Genomic DNA, 21,940 nt, shown 5'->3' with positions numbered 1-21,940 from the left:
AACCTTTGCAGGTAAACCTGACCCGTATTGGATCCATGGTTACACATCCAGTTGCCTGAAATGTGCAGGTTTCCTCACGATGTTTTCCCTCACCGTAAAAGTTTCGGTTAGTATTGAAACTAATGTACATAACTTTAAAAATAATCATAGGTAGGTACATGACCGAGGTGGGATTTGAAACTGTTAGCTCTGTCTACCCCACAAGGGATATGGACGTGATTATTTATATGTAGCTACAATTCACCTACGTGCAAAAGTTAGGTATGTCTTTTTACCCTGGCCATTTCTGGTCTCAGGTAGAGTATCTACTATACATGTCTCATGCATGCGACCGTGACTCAAATGCGGCGTCACGGGTCAGTGCGGTCCTCGTATACGGCATAAACCTCTTACTTGGGGCGATTTACACAAGTGTCTATAATACTAAGGCTACAATGATGTTACAGTAATACCTTCCAAGGTTTTGAATGAAGTACTATTCTATTATATGTATTTAAAATTTTCAGATATAAGGCGTCGTTACCGTATTGTTTTAATATTACTTTTTAACTATATTTTTGGTGTTGTAGTTTTACTAAACTCTACAACATTGTAATCTGCCAAGCATCTATAGATGATCAGTATTTTATAAAATGCCGATGCCGCGCCTATAGCACGTTCCAAAATCCTCTTAGACATTTTATAGTACCGGCATTTTTTACTTGGCCACTTAGGACGTACATTTTACCGCTTCGTTTGTAGATAATAAACTTGCCGAACAGAACATTTTGCCAGCCATTTGATTGAGTTGTGAGTTGAGAAAATGTACAAATTTTTTCAGCTTCAGGATAAACACAAAATTAATTTATAATAGTACAAGTACTTTATATTACATATAAATAGGAAGCAAAAAGTCTTTTGGTTTTTTTCAAATTTAACTTTTTCTTCAAAAACCAGACGAACGAAAAATATAGAGTATGTCTACCTAATTTCAATTTATAAGTCTAGTTATGGACTTATAAATAGAAATTAGGTAGATATATAAAACAATCCTCTGGGTCTAGACAAATATAAAAACAATCATCAGTTTAATTGCAGTTATTGTCAATACAAATTTTAATAACGATCTGCTCTTTTCCTAGTCATCAGATAATGACGCTATTTGCATGACAAGGAATATCTTCAGAATCCATATAAGCCATGACCATGATACATTAGACCATTTAACGAGCCATAACCTTGCCCTGTTATGTTATTCTCAGATAGTGCGATGATGTTATTTAAGCTTGATTTAAGTGATACAGACTGCTGCAATTTTTTTATTCGACGATGTATAAGGGGAAAATCACCCAGATTAAATCAACGAACTACTCCGTTTAGAACATATAAATATATATAAACGATGAACATCAAAACCCAGGTCAAAAAGAAAAACAATATTTTTCATCACTAATATCGTTCAGAGTCGAGGACATAAGTAGTGGGCCAAACGGGTTTTATAGCCTAATATATAAAAATAGGCTAAGTATTTAAAAAATAAGATTTTGTTTGGTTACGAAAACAGCCTAACCTTGCTTAACACATCTGTGGTCGAATGGTTAAAAAGTATCCCAATAAAAAATATATGTATAATAGCGACTCTTTTCTGAGTTATGAACAATTATATTCCTAACTTATAATCTAACGGTGAAGGAAAACACTGTGAGAAAACCTGGACATTTGAGCAGCTAGATGTGTAAGCATGATCTAAGAGGGTAAGGTTTCCCTGCAAAGAATGCGGAAGTCAGAAGGGAGTTGCTTCGTGTAAAAACTTGACTTACTCAATCCAGGCTAGTGGTTATATACCTCGGACTCCTCATCGGTGAGGATAAGAACCGGGACTGATTACCGCCAGGAGGACGATAGATGATGATTTTACTCAACCTTTATAATAAGTATCCCCGTATTTATGTCGTTATGAGAACGAAGATAAAAAAGACAATTTTCCGCAAGGGTCAGTTTCACGCGTAATTTAATAACCAAGATGAGCTTGAGCCTAAAATTAGGATCATGAACAACGCTTCATGAATCAAATAATGATAGATATTATAAAATTATGTATTATGTTTGTTATTCTGAAAATGTAATAAATATTGAGAATTAGCAAGATTAGGTTATTAAGTCTGAAGGGAAGATTTTCAGACAATCTGTCAGGTTTCAACGTCTATGGGTTTCTGTTTAATATCATAGAAGTCTGAATAATATAGGTATTATTTAATATTTACATTTATTCAGATTCTATTTTTTATTTTGCTTCAGAAAAGCCAAACCCAGGTTTTTTCTCTACCAACAAAAAACTTAAGTGTCTTGGTAGGATTAGACAAGAACTAAGTGGTGGGTTTGTCACCTCAGTTAGATAATGAGTTTTAGGACGACAATGCCGCAACATTTACAATGGACTACATAGAAAATTTACCAACATTAATAAGTGTAAAGTCAATTTTTATGTACCTACCTACTGAAATAAAACAATATTGAAATTCTTATATTATTAATTAATTTCTAAAATAAAGTAAGGCTATAGCAAACGTCATTTATATCTTCTATAGGTATTTACATTCATCTTTTCATATTTGTTTATTAATTTTGCTTTTTCTTCTAAATATAAATAAAAAATTATTAAGCTGAAGAGTTTGTTTGTTTTTTTATTGAACGCGCTAATCTCAGGATCTACTGGTTAGAATTGAAAAATTATTTTTGGGTTGAACAGACCATTTATTGAGGAAGGCTTTAGGCTATATAACATCGCGCTTTAACTATTAGGAGCAAAGAAGTAATGTAGGTAAAATATGAAAAAGACGGGGAAAATTAATCATCCTTGAGGGCTCCAATGGTGCCCAAAATAACTATTCCACGCGGACGAAGTCGCGAGCACAGCTAGTATAATATAAATTAGTTTAAAATGTAAGTATTTATCGACTTAAATATGTATCAAGATAATTTAGTAGCATCACTGGCATCCTACTGAAAATGAAATGATCTAATCATCTACTACAGCTACATTTCCAATGACATTCAACGCCGAAAGAATTCTAAACATTGTTTTTAATAAATATGGAAAGAAAAAACTATTGGGTAGTACAGTAAGTATTTTAAATACATAATAGTATCATTAAGGTTAGAGGTTACGAATAAATTTGATAGGAGTAGCGATAGCTTTTGTATCCTAAAATCTACTTTAAACCAGACAAAAATTTACGTCGTAAACCTAGAACCCTCACTCACTCCCAAAATCTTAGAATGACAGATGACCTTCTTCGTCGACCTCGAGCCAGCCGAGCATGAGAGTAATTTCAACGTCATCGTAATCATTTCACCGATAATTTGTCATAGCTCACACGCTTCCGTATTCAACACATTACCTCAAACGTAAAAAATATCTATAAGTGTACAATTCAATGTCTTTTAGACAATTAATGTGTAATGTAAATTTGGCAAAAAATCACATAGAGTATTCTGATCGCTTCCGCAAATATTGTAAAAATTCTTTAAATTAAACAAAAAAAATTACCGGTGCCATTCCTAAAACATTCATAATACTTTGAACTTTATTTTGTATTTTGAGTGTACCTGAACTAATGGTTTAATTTTTCAAAAATGTTTCCTACTTAATTGAAATGATTCCTTGTCACTAAAGGAAGATAACAGTTACAATTCTAGCCTACACCTACAACAGCCATATTACATATATTATAGTGAACCTTGTTTTTATTTAAATTTTGACAGCTGATATTCAGTTGACACCATTGACGGTGAGGACCGAATTTTAGTTCAAGTACCTACGAAAGTACGCCTACATCTATCTATATCTATATCTATACTTATAATAAATCTGTAGAGAGGTCAATTCTGTACATGGAATATATTTTCAAAATAACTATCAGGGGGTGATTAGTGATCGATACTGATGCCAAAAATGCAATCAGTAAATTTTTTGTCTGTCTGTCTGTCTGTCTGTCTGTCTGTATGTTCTTTATAGAAACAAAAACCACTTGACGGATTTTAACGAAACTTGGTACAGTTATTCTTCATACTCCTGAGCAGGTTATAGTATACTTTTCATGACGCTACAATCAGAAGGAGCAGAGCAGTAAAAGGAAATGTTGGGAAAACGGGAGAAGTTACTTGAATTTTTAAGCTTCCGTCGCGTGTGCAGCCTTAATGGTTAAAGATACAGCGAAACCATGTATAACGGAAATATTTTACATTAAATTATTAAAAAAATATCCCAAGACAGCATAAGTCTGTCTTTTATGGTTCACTTACAATAACACGTGTAATTCCTAATAGCTTAGCAGTTCGGAGATTTCTGATTATATTTCTTTAGTCTGACGTTTATAGATAATACCAATAACACTCACACTCATTCGTAATTCTTAAAAATTAATATAAGTACATATTCAATCATCATCACTCAAAGAATCATCGAAATCGGTATAGAAACACCAAACTTATACATGAAATGAAATACCCTAAGAAGCCATCGCGCGTAAATACTGAATCATGCTATAATTTTGCGTAACGGTTGCCGCGCTCGACGCGGCTCGAGGCGGCAGGCTATAAAAGGGGTAGAAGACGAGATCAAGCATCATGACCAAGACAGCCAGGGGGAGAGTTCACGCAGTTCTCTCCTCCAGCCTCCCCCTGAGGACGAAGCTCGGGATCTTCCAAACGTACGTCAGATCCCGCCTCACGTACGCGGCCCCGGCGTGGTACGCATACTGCTCTGAGACCAACACAAGACTCAGAGCCCAAGAGAACCAAAGTCTCAGAGCAGTTCCGGAGCCTCGCGCTACGTGAAGAACTCGACGATCCTCAGGGACCTGAAGTGGGAGAACCTAGACGTTCGAGAGGGCGGACGCGTCATCGCACGGCCACCTGCAGGCGCGCGGTATCGCGCCGCTCCACACCCGCCCTCCGGATCGTTGGGTGAAACCCTCCCCTCGCCTTGCGGCAGACGTCGTTGACCAGTGACGACGCCGCCGCCGATGGGAACTCCCAGTGTATGAAGACGTGAAGACTCAGTACGCAACAGCCGCCCCATCGACCTGCCTACAGTCGTAGGCAGCGATGATGCCATTGAAGAGGGCCAAAAGCCCTGACCTACTCCGACTCCCCTAAGGGAGTATGGGAAGACCCGACGACGGCAACATAGTTCGAATTGAAAAATTATTTTTGTGTTGAATAGACCATTTATCGAGGAAGACTTTAGGCTATATAACGTCTAGCTGCAACTATTGGGAGCGAAGAAATAATGGAAAATGTGAAAAAAATCGGGGAAGGAGCATCCTTGAGGGCTTCAATGATGCCCAAAATAACTATTCCACGCGGACGAAGTCGCAGGCACAGCTAGTATTTCATAATTATATTAAGCCACATAGCTGAACGTGGCTGATCAATCATTTCAAGACTGTTGGCTCTGTCTACCCCACAAGGGATATAACGTAATCATAAGTGTTCCTAAACAACATACTTACATAATGTGTACTAAACTTATGTACACAACATACATAGATATAGTCACGTCTATATCTCATGCGGGATAGACAAAGCCAACCGTCTTATGATTTGATGATAGAATTGTGATGTAAATAGTGACAGGTTGCTAGCCGATCGCCTAAAAAATCGCAACAGATTTAATTAGGTATTATAGACGACTGCATAAGTGTCCGGAACAATAATTATTTTTGCATTGCCCCGTCCTTCACATGAGTGTAACTTACTCCGAAACTCGTCTCTCGTTGCATGTATGTTTGTAAGACAATTGTGACAGAAATCCTGCGTCATAGCGCCTCATCAGAAGGACGCATTGCCTACAAACTGACTCATTACCTCCCTGGTGACCATTGTCAATTACAAGACAAAAACTCCCACGGTTTATAAGGTTTGGACGCACGCGTGCGCACGCAGAGCGCATCTCCGCTCGGCACATAAGTGCGCGTGCGTTACTGCCTGTAAGTCATTGTTGTACGTCGGACATATTTATAGTAAGTTATTCTTTTTTTAATTATTGCACTGTTTAAGTTATAAAAATAGATTATCAAATTTAACGAAAGAACAAACAAATAAAAAATTAATTTTGACAAAAAAGTTTTTCAAACAAAATATAAATAATTAAAAAAAACTTTATAAATATTTTTCATCATTAAAATTGTCACTAGCCATTTAAAATAATTACTTTTTATTATGATATACGTGTAAAAACAACGAAAGAAATTAAAAAAATGCAGTCATCTGCATAAAGTACTTACTACTTACTCATAGAATGACATCAAGATTAAAAAAAAATATCCAAATCTACTTGTTTGAATTTTCCATTCCACATACGATGATGACTTCCAGATGAAAATTTATGTTAAAAATCTAAATTAAACAATAGTGATCGTGTTAATACGTATCAAACTAAAAAAAAAAAACAACATCGTGGAAAATAAAGATAAATTTAAACTGATAATCCCCTGCTTTTTAAGTCGATTAAAAACAAACTAATGAAATCAACACTCCGCAATATTCTAATTAATGTAAAATATGAATTAAGTGGAAACTCTATACAGAATCATGAAATTATTTACGGACCAACAACATCTTTTTAATTTTGAAATATATCATTGAAGTAAATTTGAGATAAAGTAAAAAAAATAATAAACAATAACACGCTGCATCAACCTCATGATCATTACTTCGAATCGAAGAATAATATTAAAGAGAATAACACAGTGGCCCCAAAACCAATACCTGTCGAGTTCCATTTCAAAATCGTTCTTAATTTTAAAATGCAACTTTCTCAACCTAAGGGCCCTAACGCACTAGCGGTTGGCCGCTAGGCGGTTAGACTCGAGCGGTCCAACCGCTTAACGCGGTTTCTTCGCGGTTGGCCGCCATAGCGGTCAGCCGCGATGAAACCGCGTTAAGCGGTTGGACCGCTCGAAGGCGCGTGGCCCATAAATAAAATGGACGCCGTCGAGATAGCTTGTGTTATTTATTTTTACTCCCGAAAACAACGAAAGAAATATAAAAAAAGATACTGGATTCATCCTTTACTAGAAACACGCAACGAATTCGGCCAGTTCGCAAGTTGTTTTCAAGAACTGAAGAAGCACCAAGATAAATTTTTCGGCTATGTTAGAATGAGTGTTTCGTCATTTGAAGAACTACTAACAGTTTTATATGACACCATCAAAGGACAAGATACTAAATTTCGTGATTGTATCCAACCCGAAGAGAAATTAGTAATAACATTAAGGTAAGTATGATAAAAATAAAAAAAGTTTTAGTAGTTATTATGTTTTAATTTTAATCGCAATGTGGGTTTATAATTGAATAAAAAAAGTAGTAAACTATAACTATTACTGAGAATTATTATCATTAAAAAGATCTAGATAATCAGATTCTTGAGATATCTGTGAATATGTTGATTCAGGAGACATTACAGATTGTTCTTGATTACATGTTCCACGGTGTGTAGGTGGAACTGAGGGCGGTGGTGGTGGGTTATTATTTCTAGCAAATGATGGTGTCTGATATCCTTGGGATGGCCCTTGGTTGTAGAATGGTCGTACGTAATCCCAAGTAGAGTTACAGTAGTTGTATCCAGACGTTTGGGCTTCAGTAATGACTTGCATTATTTGAGATTTTGTACGTAGGCGTATATGTTCAGGCACTTTTTTTATTTCACTAACCAACGACAAAAAGAAAAGTCTATCTTCATCTTCTTCCGCCTTTTTCAACTCTACATTCTTATTTAAGACGTTAATCAATTCAACTCCTATATCATCTTCTTTATTTTTCTTTTTTTTTCGTTTTGGCGGTGGTACTACGACTGGGTCAGCTACGTTTTCTGTTTCATTTCTTTCATTTTCTTGCCTTTGCATGCTTGAATCAGTTTCATTGATAGATACTGTGTCCTTCAAAAACATTAAATTATTGTAAAATATGTATTGAGTCTTTTTCTTAGCCGCTGACCCACTCCTGGTAACATTGTCCTTTAGAGCTTTCACGAAATTATCCCTAATGTTCTTCCATTTCTTTTGTAATTCTTTTCCTAGAACAATACAACAAACAAGTTAATGATTTAGTCATAAAGTAATAGATTTGTTGTAATTCGTGTGACATGTGCAATAAAGAATATACATAGGTCATTGAATTCAATAAAACATGTAATAATAATAAAATGTTTGTTTCAGATATTTTGCAACAGGTTGTACATTCACGGAACTACATTATACATTCAAAATTGGAGTAAGCACTGTAGCAGAAATCGTACGAGAAGTTTGTTTTGCAATTTGGTTTTGTCTGAAAGATATTTGTTTGCCTGAACCAAACAAAGACGCTTGGAAAAAAATTGCCAATGATTTTTTTCAAAGAGCAAATTTTCCTAACTGCTTAGGTGCTGTTGACGGCAAGCACATACGATGCATTGCACCTAATAACAGTGGCTCGATGTGTTTTAATTACTTATAAAAGTTTTTTCTCTTTGGTTTTATTAGCAATATGCGACAGTAATTATAAATTTGTTATGGTTGATATTGGAGCTTTTGGTAAATTCAGTGACTCGTCAATATTTCAAAATTCGGTTTTCTATGAAAAAATGCAAAAAAACCAATTGGATATTCCAGAGCCACAACCGATTTCACAAAGCAGCGAGACATGTATCCCATACGTATTTGTAGGCGACGAGGCATTTGCGTTATCTACGAATTTAATGCGCCCATACGCAAAAAAAGATTTGGATGAAACCAAAAGAACGTTCAATTACAGGCTTTCTAGAGCAAGAAGATATGTAGAATGCAGTTTTGGAATTTATGCAAACAAGTGGCGTATATTTCATAGACCTCTAAATGTTCAATTCACTCTAGCAAAAGATATCATAAAAGCTACTTGTGTCTTACATAATTTTGTAAGAGATCGAGATGGCTATTGTTTCGACGACTCACTCAGTTGCCCTTTGCCAGAAAATGTAACACAGGAAGGGTTAAGAAGGAACAATAAAACTGCGTTGAGATACAGAGAATTGTTTGCCGAATATTTTATGACTGATGGGAAATTAGAATGGCAAAGAAATATGATTTAACTGAAAATAGACCTATTTATTATGTTCTAAGATGTTTAAAGTATGTTTAGTTTCGTTTAAAAATATGTAACAATAATAATAAATACTTACCAAGACTTTTTTTTGCCTCTGTTGTCATCTCTTCTTTTCCAAAAATATCTACTAATTCTTCCCACTGTTTCCGTTTTAAATCTCTATTCTTATAAACTGCTCCTTCACAATTCCAAATAGCTTCTCGTTGTTGAATTTCAACAATGAATTTCTCTGTGTCGAAGTTCATGGCTGCGCAACTCAAAACACGTGCATACTTCACCGGCGGCTCGCCGCAAACTAACCGCCAGTGCGTATACACAAGATGGCGGCTAGCCGCGAAGCGGGCCGCGGCCCTCCATTCAACCGCCGCGGTTGAAATTTTGTGGCGGTTTAGTGCGTACGATCATAAGCGGTTGCATATTAAACTGGAAAAGCGGCTAGCCGCGCGGTTAGCCGCCCCCGCGGTTAGCCGCTAGTGCGTAAGGGCCCTAACAAAATCCTATAATTTCAGCAACCACTCACTATGCCATTTTGGACGCCTCTTGCGCCAGCAGATCTATACTGCTATTTTAAAAATGTATATACCTATGTATCTATGTAGAAATTTTCAAGCTGGAACACTAAACAAATAATGAGTGTATTTTTGTTTAGTTTTAACAAAATTAGTGTCACGCAATAATTAATACGCAGGAAAACCAATTTAACAAAAAAGATAAAGATGGCATTAGTTTTGCATAAATTAAATTTATAAACGATTTCATTTTTATTGAATTATTTTTCTTCTTCTGGAATCTGGAAACCTTACATTAACATTTTCCTCGTCATAATTAAGTCTGAAATGCTATTAACTAAAACTAATAAGGGATTCACGAAGGCGGGACGTAATGCCACTTCTATGGTAGTCTGTACTTGAACTATGATAATGATTTGCTAAGCACACAACGTTCATGGGTCAAAACCTAAGCGTGAGAATGGTCTTACAAACTACCATTTATTCATTTGAGGGTCACGCAAGTCTGGGAAGTGTGAACCTACTCCAAAGTTAGTAGTACAATTTACCTTCGCGTAAATTACTAAATTAATTATGAACGTGTTCCAAGAATTTCATTAGACCACACAAGCCACGGCCCTCCAGATTAAATTTTAATTAGATAACTCAATAAGTTATACTACAATAGTAAACTGACTGAATCGCTCCTCCATTTGCATAACAAAAAATTCAAAGTTTATGTTAAAAGTTCCCATCTACTTACTATTAATATTACTAAAAGATAATTAGGTATCAATTCGGAAATGTGGTTTGCCCTTGCTTATATTCCTCCTTTATATATTTCCATATTAAAACAATAAATTTCTACTTTGATTATTCGACTCTGCCCCAACTGGGCTACCCCAATATGGACATAATTAAAAACCTGCATTCTTTTGCAGCTGGCGCTAAATTCACGCATGAAGGTGGCGCTTTATTCGCGCAAACATAATACAAACAAAAAAACATTTTTATTCTTACGCGGAGTCTTGACTGATTTTTAATATTCTCTCTCTTTTTCTTATATTACTTGTTCATGGAGATCGGTTCAGCGGTTTATCTATGAAGAGGTAACAAACAAACCAACTTGCATTTACCCATACTTGGGATAGTTTTCAAAATATTATTCACCCTTTTTCATAGAATGCGACTAGAAGGGGATAGACGGGATGTTTCGTGATGTTGACCATTTAACGTGTGAAAACTTTGATATAGGTTTATAATAGATATATATTTTTGTTGACAGCAATGGCTTTAAGAATATTTACTGTTTTGGTGGCAGCAGCTGGCTATGCCTGTGCAGCTCCAAGTGAAACCTCGGATCTAGAAAAGGCCTTGATTCCTAAACAAGTAGATCAACAAAAAGATGATTTAGTTACTGACGCTAGTAGCTCGTGTAAGTATTTTAGTTATGTAGAATCATAATCTTAGTTTCTCAATTGAATCTTGTTCTGATGTTTGTCATTTTCTTACTTCAGATGTTCGCGGTTATTCGGATTGGGGCGGTTACCCTAGTGCAAGCAGCTATAGTGGTTACGGAGTTACGGGCTACGGCACTTTAGATGACAAATATAACAACTACAATTCATACTATGGGGGGTACGGTGGATATGACAACGCGTACGGCTACAACGGATACGCCGGGAACTCTGGATATGGCGGTTACGCCGGGAACTCTGGCTATGGCGGATACGCTGGAAACTCTGGCTACGGCGGATACGCCGGGAACCAAGGTGGATACGCCGGGATCTCAGGCGGATATTCTGGGATCAACGGCGGCTACAATGACTACAACGGTTACAAAAGATACGGCGGCTATGGCCTAAGTAATGTTGCCGGAAATGGCGGATATGGTGGCTATGGAGGAAACGGTGGACTAGTGTCTTATTATGGATACAATAGCCCATATAACCAAGGCGCATATCATCTGGGCTATGGATATTATAACAAAAGAACCGGTAATATCTATAACAGTGGTGTTACTCCTAGTTTAGTCACAGGATATAGAGGTTACTCAAGAAGATAAGGAACACATTGTCAATAATAATTATTTTTTACTGCTTTACTGTGTAAGATAACCAAAGTAATTTCCCAAAGTTAGGTAACTTAATATATTTTAAAACTTTGTTACAAATGTTAACTTTTGTTTATCAATAAAAAATATTATTCCTTTTTAAAACTTTATTTCTAACATGGTGACATACACGTTATCTTAATTCATACATTCTTATGGTAATTGAAAATATTTAAAAAAATTAAAACCTATGTTTTAGTCCAAACCATAGGAATTCAGGGTGCTACCAAACAAAATCTTAATGCTAATCTGAACCAGAGGCACTGGTCTGTTTCTTCATTGACTTCAATGCTCTTTCACGCAATTTTTTCTCCAAATCCTCATTGTTTACTTTACCCTCTTCCTCTTCTTCCTCAGCTTCATCACTGTCGGATGAATCGTCCTTCTTTTTTGAAGCCTTCTTATGTTTTTTGTGTTTCTTATGCTTCTTGGAGTGTTTCTTGTGCTTCTTGTTCTTTTTAGATTTTTTAGGCTCATCACTGTCGGATTCAGACTCCGACTCTGAAACCTTTTTTCTTGGTTTCTTTTTAGAAACTTGATCACTCTCAGAGGATGACTCGTCTTTTTCGCGTTTTTTCCCCCTCTTCTCACTTTCATCTTTAGACTTTGTTTTAACTTCTTCGGTGTGTTTGGCTTTTACCGTTTTTTCATCCCCTTTCTTTGACTTTCCTGTTTCAGGTGAAATCAATTTTTCTTTAGTAGCGTCCAGTTTCTTACTACGTTTGACATCCTTTTCAGAACTAGAAGAATCCCGTTTGACAGATTTCTTTTTATTAGATTTTTCATCACTTTCTGAACTTTCATCATGAGAATCTTCAGATTCAACTTTTTTGGATTTGGCCTGCTTTGCTTCCGATTTTTCTGATCTAGAGCGCTCCACGCTAACATCTTTACGTTTTTTAGACTTTTTATCGTTGTCAGATTCCTCTGGAATGTTCTTTTGTTTAGACTTTGAACTTTTATGTTTAACATCCTCCTCTGAGCTAGAATCTGAGCTAGAGGAACGAGCCCTCTTTTTCCTGGATTTCTTTGCCAATTTTTTCTTAGATGTCTTTTTGCTCTTCTTTTTTCTATCTTCCTCAGAATCGCTTGATGAAGATTCCTCAGATTCGCTATCACTGGAAGAACTCTCTTTTTTGGTCTTCTTACTTCTTTTCGAAGTTGCTTTCTCTTTACGCTTAAGCTTAGCTTTACTCTTGGATTTAGCAACTTCCTCACTACTTTCGCTTTCTGATTCGGTCTGATGTTTACGTTTTCCTTTTTTGGGATCTTTTTCTCTAGTTTTATTTTCTTCAACATGTCCATCTTTTCCAGAAGCATCATCACCAGACCTATCCGCTTTTTTATTATTTTCAATCTCATGTTTCCTTAGGAATGGCGATGGGGTACGAGAAAGACTCTTCGAATATTCGCGTAAAGTAGGAATAGTTATAAAATCTTCCTTTTCATCTTCGTCAGACGAATGAGACGCCTTCACCTTGCTTTCGTTTTGTGATGCTGATTTGTCGCGTGTTACAGAAGATTCTCTGCTTGAGCTGGAAATAACTCTATCTTTCGAAATTTCCCTTGATATTGAAACGCGTTCACGATCCAACGATTTTTTCTTTAGTTTCTCCATTTCTGTGAGCAGAGAAATTCATTTCAATTAAATATGACTATTATTGACCAATATCCAAATCAAAAAATTTATGCACATGGAAGAACTGCAATTAATCTATTTATTTGTGGAGGCATTAAATAATAAATAAATATAAATATACATGGGACAAATGACGCAGATTGAGTTAGTTTCGAAGCAAGTTCGAGACTTGTGTTACTAGGTATAACTTGAACTTTATTATTTTTATGATAAATGGTACAAACCTTTCCTAGGTATGGACACAGACTTCTCCAAACGTTCCTTGATGATGTCGCTGGACCTCTTGTCGCGTGATTTCCTATCGCGCGACCGTGTATCCTTTGTAACTCTGTCTTTGGACTTCCTATCCCTGTCAAATAAGAAACAATTTTACAATTATTACATACATACATTCATCGAGCCTCTTTTCCGGAGGGGAAGGCAGAAACTACATATTCTCACTTGCCCCAATTCCTGCATACTTATTTTTATGCAAGTTTGTGGGTTTATAGGTACTCATGACCTGATTTCATCATAACATCCCAGATTTTATAAGGGTATCTTTGTCTTGATTTACTCCTTCAATTTTAACTTCCTTTGCCTATATAGATGATTATATCTACATTAAAGACATTATTGAAAAATTGACTTTTGAAAAAGTTGGTTGGTTGAAGAATCTTGGAAGAAAATGGGAGCACCACCACACCACCACACGTCTCTCTGTCAACCTTCCGGCCCGTTCATGGTCAATAAAAAAAAGAACAATTTGAGTGTAGAAAACTAAACCGATCTTTACCTGGACCTATCCCTTGATCGTCTATCCCTGGAGCGGCGATCGCGTGAGAGGCGGCGGTCGCGCGAGAGGCGCCCCGAGCGGCGACGCGAACGCGAGCGACGCCGAGAGCGGGATCGGCGGATGCGCTCGCGAGATCTAAACCAATACAATTCTACATAAATTATACATCATTGTAAGATATACATATATCACTTCTTCATCTCTTCAAGGATAGACAGAATCAATCATTTAAAAAAGACTGAACCCATATACAACTGGATGGCATTGTGATTCAAATATTGTCAGATTGGTAGCCAATCACCTAAGAAAAAAAAGTAATTATTCAAAATTGATCAGCTAGAGATCTTGACGTTTTTTTTTTCAGTCTCATTGGAAATTTAATAAGGAAAAGCAGAAGTTTTTTCCAAGTAGTTGGTTATTACATTTCGTAGTTGGCGTGACACCGTCATGTATGTTACTGGCTTTTATCTTTATATATACTATTTAAGAGCCATCTAACTGGCTATTGTTTGACAAATAAGTGAGGCACTTTTTCCTTTCATATATAAACAGGTTATATGGTCGAAATAAAATCTAACAAAAATCAAAATAATTACCTCGAACGTCGTCGAGAGCGAGACCGCGATCTCCTGCGCCTTTCCAGCGATCGGCGACGTTCGCGCGATCTACAAATATTATCATTTGATATATAAACACTGCGTATATAAATGAAGAAGAGTAGATAAAATTAGTATATAAAATTCAGCACAATAGACTACAATATGCAAGGATGTGTAACCATGATCCAATACCGAATTAGGTTCCCCTGCAAAGATTGCAGAGGAAAGGGGGTCACTTCATGTAAAAACCTGACTCACCCAATCTAGGATCCATGGTCAAGGGCGTACCCCGGGCTCTGCTAGAGGGGGGTAAGGATGCAACCAGAACTATGGCCAAGAGAAAGAAGGATGTAACAACAATTACCTCTCGCGGCGCTCCCTTTCCCTTCGTCGCCGTTCCCTCTCCCTATCTCGCTCTCGCTCGCGTTCCCGCTCCCTCTCCCTTTCTCGCTCACGGCGATCCAAAGACCGACGACGGCTGCTACGACGACGAGACTTACTCCTGGGTAATCAATAAATACAACATTTACTTATGCTCTACCTTTTATTGGGAGAAAACATTTAGAGGAATCCTACACATTTAAAATGAAAAATAAATTGTTTTCGACTCTATTAGGATAAGTCGACCTTATGCACTTGTTTAATTGTTTCATTCTATAATATACTCCACTGAATAAAATTACCTATCAGAACTGGAGAGATCAAACGCGAATCTTGTGTAATTGAATTATCTGACTTAGCCACTAAGCCCCCATAGCGAAGAACGCGCGACGCCGTTTTAATCGCGCGAAAAACCATCGCTGTTTCTATTTTTATTATGACGTGAAACGAGACACCGATAATAGTTTTTCGCGCGTACTACGCGAACTGGATCACGACACCAGGCGAACCGTAGACGCCTCAAGGAGAACAAAAACGGGACTAACGCTTAGAGTATCTGATTATTGCTTAATGTTTCTTCATACGTTTCCTTTCTCTTATAAAGATCGGTAATCATAAAAGCATCTGTACTTTATAGACACCTACTCAATTTGTACAATGTGCCACTAAGTGTTAAATGAGACTCCTTAGTTATCAACGATAATATAAGAAGTTACCTTTCTCTGCGAGAGCTGCGCCTAGGACTGACACTAGTGGACGAATCTCGATTGGAACGATACTGGCGCTTCTTGTGTGATGACGTCCTTTTCTTAGCACTCCCACCTGCCAGTGTAAAAAAAAACATTAGCATAGCGCCAAACATTTGACAACTTAAATGAATGAATAAAACTGCTTATTGGATCTGACTTCACAAGTGTTGTTTGTAAAAAACTTAGAGAAAAGCATTATCCTGTGATCCGATTATGGAGGAAAATCTGGTCTCATCTATTGTAAAATTATGTATAATTTCTCGTTTGCGCGATTTAGCAATTCGGTAGCAATTTCTCTCATCCCTTGCATATTTTTAATTGCTCCCTCTGCAACTATGTTTTGGGGCCTGGGAACCACTTTCCGAAATCACTCTTGCCACCTTAGTCTGTTATGTAACGTCTTCAGTTTTTTCACCATTGGAACACACATTATCTTGCGCGATATTAATCCTGAATCCTGTCAGCAAAACCCGAAAACTGTGGCAAGCTCTAAAAAATTTCTGGAAATCAACAAAAATCCAAACTTACGTGATGAAGCAGAAGATGAGCGACGCTCGCTGGACGAACGCCTCTTCTCCACCGCCTTCTCCTCTGCAGGTTTCTCGTTATCCAACCTGTTGATACAACTTTGTTAAAATATAACTTTTTGAACACTTTTATTAACTAAGTAAATTAATTTAAGTAAGTAAAATAAAAGATAAGAACTCCATTCTAATTCCCCAGACCAAGATGATCCCACTGAATAAATTTGAAGCAAAATTTTGTCAATTGTTGATGCCAATGTACGGCAGGGATTAGTTCCTTGTAATATGACCATAGGCACATTAAACTGATATAAAAAAATTATAAATACATATAAACTAAGTCTTACTTTTCAGGGGACGCAGATCTAGACTTTTGCCCCTCATTTTCGGTTTTCTCCTCCACTTTTTCTTCCTCCTTGTTGGACTCAGTCGTGGTGTTGTGGTTCACTTCTTCTTTCACCTCTTCAACTTCATTTTTCTCAGGAGACTTGCCGTTTTCTGTTTAATACACCGTCCAGTTAAAAGTTTAGCTTTAATATAAATCTATTGGAACTGTTCTTTATTAGATCAACATTCAACCAATAATATATAATACTGTTTGATAAAATGTATCACAAAACAACATCTTAATTCCTTCTACTTCCCGCACAATGTTAAAAAACAGTATGTTATTGATACTATGCTAACATTAAATGAAACTGAATAAATAAGATTACCTTTAGGTTCAGGTAGCTTGATTTCGTCGACGTGCGGCTTGGCCGGACTGCTCTTGTCCCGGCTGCGGCGGCGCGAACGCCGCGGGCTGCCACCGTTGCGATGCCTCCAATAGTAAATATAATCAGATATAATAGTGAAATCATATTACTTTAAGTGTCGGTGATCGAACCGTGAAGGTTACTGAATAAAAAGCGTAATTTCCTAGAGTGCTAGGTGCAAATGGTACCTCAGCTATGTACAAAAACTCTTTTGGGTTATAAACATTACATTGAGTGCTACGGATGGAGAGGGAAAAGAGGGAAAACATCGTGAGAAAACCTGCACATTTAAGCAACTGAATAAGTAACCAGGATATAACATGCGTTGCGTTCCCTGACATAGGTCGTGGAGGTCAGATAGGAGTCGCTTTGGGAAAAAACCTGACTCACCCAATCCAGGACGATGGTCACAGGCTGAATCCGGGTTCTTCTATAGAGGTGAGGGTGGAACCGGGTGTAACACCAGGAGGAAGAAGACCCAAATTTAGTTTTTCTACACCTAACAGGTTGTACAGTGTTCGTGGTGAGGCTGTTAGTACCACAATAGTTACTATCAAAAGTAGGTAAACAAAACAAATTTCCCTCAACTCACTTCCTTTCGTTGGAGCGATCACGCGATCGTGACCGCGAGCGGCGCCGCTCACGGGAACGACGTCGTGAGCGGGACCGTGACCGCGACCGCCGGCGATCCTTCTCTTTGTCCTTTTGTTCTTCCTGTTTACAAAACATTTTAATGTTTACAGCTTTAGAAGACATAAGCGTGGCAAAAATGGTAATACTGTAGCTACATCTATAGGATATCTAAGCGTTCCATGCTGGTAGTGAGGAAAAAACATAGTGTGTCAACTGCTTCTCTTCCCGCGCGAATTGAAAGTCAATCGGGAGAAATGCTTGCTTACGTACCTGAGATTCTCATTTACGGCGATTAAGAAGTTGTCTAGCTGAACCTCAATTCCATCCCAAATCCATAAAGGTCTTTTTAAAACAATTTGTTCGGTATTCCCCATACATATTTATGTATACATTAATGATGATCCAAGAGATGAGACAAATATTCCAAGGATGACCCCCAAAGTGACAGGACACGAGGTAAAAATACTTTAAAGTTAATGTGCACTAAATTTTAAATGTTAACATACCATTCTCTTCTTAATCTCTTCTTTCTTCTGCTGGGTGAACGACTCCGGAATCCCGTTCTCACTCGCTTGCGCGCTCAACAGCAGCTCCCAAAGCTCGCCCATGAACAAGCGAGCGTTCTTCCCGTTTAGAAATCCAGTCAAGTTGATCTGCATTTTCTTTGGACATGGGAACTAGGAGTTGAGGAAACAGGATCGGGAAAAAAAACATTATAACATTAGTCACCTCATAGTTAAACTCAACTATCCACACCCTATCAGATTTTCCCTTGTGGCTGGCCAATATTTATTTTTATTCATTTACTATATTGAAAGAGTTCAAAATAAAAATAAATCTTTGGAAAGCCGTTAAGAGAGCTACTTTCCTGTCGAAAATGGTAATTAAAATGAAGTCGATGGTCGAATGGAAACATAACAGCTCCGATATGACTCGGGTAGGGAAGCAAAACTATGTACACATAGATTGATGATTAATTTTCATGTTGTGTAGATCGCGTCGCTCGCACCGGAGACTGCGGCGCGTCGCTCGTTGCGGTGCTTGGCGCTCGAAGACTGTTGGCTGCACTGCAATCTCTGCTTACTCTGCTACCGCCAACCGACGGTTAGGAAGGCTTCAATTCCTCTTTTCTTTCTTCTCTCTTCTAGTTCTTGCATCTGTAAGGGTTTTGCGGACACAACCATTATGCTGAACGCATAGCCTACTGTAACTTCCCTACCTCAAGTCAGATCGACTCTTAACGGCTTTCATAGAAAATAATTTGTTCTTTGTTCAAATTAGGGAACTCCACAGCGCATATTCTCTTATACTGAGTTAGCATTGTAAGTATTTAATTTCCCCGTAAATACCGATTTAGTATGCTAAGGGCCTCCGAAAGAGTGAAGCGCTCGGGCGGCTGCGATGGGCTGGCTGCGGCGGGCGGGGCGGGCGGCGCGCTAACCGGTGAAGACCATAAAAATATCCATACGCAATCAATATACATATGACATTATCTTTCAATTGCAGTTTCTTTATGCAAACAATACAAGTTATTTTACACTATTATTATGTGAAAAAGGAATAACTGTAATATTTGACACAGTAAAGAAACTGCAATGATTACAAGTTATTATTAAATTTAAAAAAGAAAAAATATATGTAATATCCACCTTCTCCTCCAACTGATTGTTGACATAGTCAATGACTACATCATCTTCCATCTTCAAAATCTCTGTGATCTTCTGGGTGATCCATGGCTTCAGCACATCCAACTTCACTTTGGACATGTCCACCTAATACAAAAAATACTTTTGTATTTCTACTTAGTCATTGATCAAACTTTAATCCACATTATAAGTACTATTTGTGTCTGTGTGGAATAATTATTTTAGGCATCATTGAAGCCCTCAAATATAAATAATTTTCCCCTTTTTTTTCACATTTTCCATTATTTCTTTGCTCCTAAAAGTTGCAACGTGATGTTATATAGCCTAAAGTCTTCCTCCATAAATGGCCAATTCAACACAAAAACTATTTTTCAATTCAAACCAGTAGTTACAAACAAAACAAACTCATCAGCTTTATAATATTAGTATAGAGATTAGGTAAGTCAGATTTTGATTTTGGAGCATTTGGAGATTTTGAAGCAACTGACATTTGAGCTGAGCAACCATTGCAGAGGAACCTATCCCATATTGAATCTTGGTAAAAATTGCACTTGATGACTGTGCCTATTCCCTTAGTTGGCTTTTATGACATCAATAGGTGAGATGTGAAGTGGACATTCTAAAGTGTCACAATAACATAGCACCGCTGAACTGAGTTCTCTTTCTTCTATATAAACCTCTATATTCAAGAGATATTTTTAAAAATAATGAAAATGTAAACCTGTTGGGTCAAGCAGTCGCCAAACTTCATTTGCTTCATCAACTTCTTCTCCTTGTCACTGAAGCGGGTATCTTGATCCGTACTGGTGCCCTGTATACACATAGGAATTGTAAGAATCACACAGGTTAGTACAGTTTTATTAATCAACCATTGATTTCTTAATTTTACATAGGTAGTAGGTAGGTAGGTATTAGTACAGTAGGCCTAGTAACCTGGGCCAACTGTACCAAATTATGGTTCTTTATATACTAATTAGTTAAGTCAATGCATTTATACATTATGAGGAATGAAAAGAGTACTTAATTACTAACAAAGCATCCTGCTGTTGTATCTTTTCTTTTCATCTAGTTGTATTTTTCTAGACCTAATCAATATTGTGATAGGTATATTATATTGCTGTTAAACAAGGTTTAATAGCCATATTGACAACCAACCAACCAAACCAACATTTAAGAAATGCTAATATCGTAGTGCAAACAAAGTGTAAAAGTAACCTATTACGATAACTTCATTTTAAAGTAGGTAATTAAAATATATACCTAGTTAGGGAATCATTAATAAAATACAATTTCTAAAACGTACCGTATACATCATCATCTCGGAAGGTAATCGGGAACAAAAAAATCAATACTTGAAAGGATAAAAATGGTGTGGCTCGAAGAGCCCACCAAAGCGTCAAACGCCGCAAACCTTGTCTTCAGTATCAATAGAATTTTCAAACAACAAAATAAAACATTAATTTCTTTCTACTATGTCGTAGCTACATGAATTCCACATGCTACTAGAACAAAGCACGTTAATGCACGAAAGAATGTAAAATAAAACCCAACGACAATCTAACCGTTCGACAAACTAGCAAAGCGACGCCATGTTGGAATGGAAATTTGGAAAAGGAAACAAAATGCTGCGATGCGGTCGGTAAAGGGTTTCCAACATTAAACAAATTGTTTCCCAATAATCCCCATTTTGGCAGAATGTCAACGCAATAATTTGACAACGACAATGTAAATGCCGTTGTCAAATTATTGCGTTAAGTCGTGGCTACATCTACGGTTAACGTCCCTTAACGCGATAATTAATGGCATTTCCCGGTAGTGTGGCCCCAGAAATAGAGATACGTCCTAAACGCCCATGAATATTACTCTGAAGAGTGCCTCAATGATTTACCTTGTCAATAAAATTTAGGCAGTAGCTTAAACAGAAAAAAACTTCTTGTGACTTCAACGTGGCTTATAAACTTATAGTTTCTTGAACTTGAAATTGTCTTCAAGTAGATTAAGGATGATTAAGTTACTCATCAAATGTCTTCTACTAGGCGAACAATCAGCAGGTTATACCGACGTCATTCTCTGAGAAGTTATAGAAGACAGGAGATGGTGAACAGTGTGTGCGTGAAGCTTTATAAAAAAGAATCAAGGAATGTAAATAAAACAAATTCATTGGTTTTTGAGATAAAAAGAAATGACAGAATTGAATATTTTGATTGAAGAAAAATTTGAGCAAGTTAAAGAGTTTAGGTATATTTTCAGGCTCAAAGTTTACTTTAGATGAAAAGTGTGATAGTGATATTTAAACAAGAGTGTTATGGGAGCGTTGAATGCTTTTAAAAGAAGTTAAAAGCTGTGTAGCTTGCGGTCACCGATGTCACTCATTCATTAACACAATAAACAACCTAGTTGTTTATATTACAAAATTATTAAATTTAATATAATATAATAAAATGTTAATTATATTACTCAATCGTTATGATAATATGTACTTTGTTTTTGAATATTTTAATTATAAAAATATAGGTATATCTGTATTTCATACTTA

General features: G+C 36.9%; 4 protein-coding genes across 7 annotated transcripts; 2 read left to right on the top strand and 2 right to left on the bottom strand.

Moving 5' to 3' along the window:
• The first annotated feature begins 5,898 nt into the window (after positions 1 to 5,898).
• On the top strand, positions 5,899 to 11,801 carry LOC106133910 (keratin-associated protein 19-2). The gene is made up of 3 exons (XM_013333773.2): positions 5,899 to 6,005; positions 10,876 to 11,025; positions 11,108 to 11,801. Exons 2-3 carry the CDS (start codon positions 10,878 to 10,880, stop codon positions 11,653 to 11,655), a joined length of 696 nt encoding a protein of 231 aa, XP_013189227.2. The 5' UTR covers positions 5,899 to 6,005; positions 10,876 to 10,877; the 3' UTR covers positions 11,656 to 11,801.
• Positions 6,969 to 8,493, top strand: LOC106134434 (uncharacterized). Its single transcript, XM_013334496.2, has 2 exons — positions 6,969 to 7,261; positions 8,202 to 8,493. The coding sequence occupies exons 1-2, from the start codon at positions 6,969 to 6,971 to the stop codon at positions 8,476 to 8,478; spliced, it is 570 nt and encodes a 189-aa protein (XP_013189950.2). The 3' UTR covers positions 8,479 to 8,493.
• LOC106134435 (uncharacterized) lies at positions 7,250 to 9,347 on the bottom strand. Its single transcript, XM_013334497.2, has 2 exons — positions 9,179 to 9,347; positions 7,250 to 8,059 (listed from the first exon to the last, which is right to left on the bottom strand). The coding sequence occupies exons 1-2, from the start codon at positions 9,345 to 9,347 to the stop codon at positions 7,365 to 7,367; spliced, it is 864 nt and encodes a 287-aa protein (XP_013189951.1). The 3' UTR covers positions 7,250 to 7,364.
• Positions 11,802 to 11,879: 78 nt separating the features above from the next.
• On the bottom strand, positions 11,880 to 21,025 carry LOC106133895 (pre-mRNA-splicing factor CWC22 homolog). Of its 4 annotated transcripts, none has more exons than XM_060944948.1 (14): positions 20,708 to 21,025; positions 20,126 to 20,215; positions 19,408 to 19,530; positions 18,265 to 18,435; positions 17,718 to 17,839; positions 17,087 to 17,193; positions 16,718 to 16,868; positions 16,375 to 16,460; positions 15,814 to 15,919; positions 15,081 to 15,218; positions 14,714 to 14,782; positions 14,118 to 14,252; positions 13,567 to 13,691; positions 11,880 to 13,323 (listed from the first exon to the last, which is right to left on the bottom strand). In XM_060944948.1, the coding sequence occupies exons 1-14, from the start codon at positions 20,720 to 20,722 to the stop codon at positions 11,948 to 11,950; spliced, it is 2,814 nt and encodes a 937-aa protein (XP_060800931.1). In that variant the 5' UTR covers positions 20,723 to 21,025; the 3' UTR covers positions 11,880 to 11,947. The 4 variants fall into 4 exon arrangements, with proteins under 4 accessions (XP_060800931.1, XP_060800932.1, XP_060800933.1 ...); XM_060944949.1 differs by having other exon boundaries at positions 17,087 to 17,190; positions 20,708 to 21,024; XM_060944950.1 differs by lacking the exons at positions 20,126 to 20,215; positions 20,708 to 21,025 and adding an exon at positions 19,108 to 19,194.
• Positions 21,026 to 21,940: the final 915 nt, after the last annotated feature.

The sequence above is a fragment of the Amyelois transitella genome, chromosome 7, assembly GCF_032362555.1.
Source record: "Amyelois transitella isolate CPQ chromosome 7, ilAmyTran1.1, whole genome shotgun sequence".
NCBI classification, from domain to species: Eukaryota; Metazoa; Arthropoda; class Insecta; order Lepidoptera; family Pyralidae; genus Amyelois; species Amyelois transitella.
Note: the sequence above shows the minus strand (reverse complement) of the source record. Positions and strands in the feature narration are given on the sequence as shown.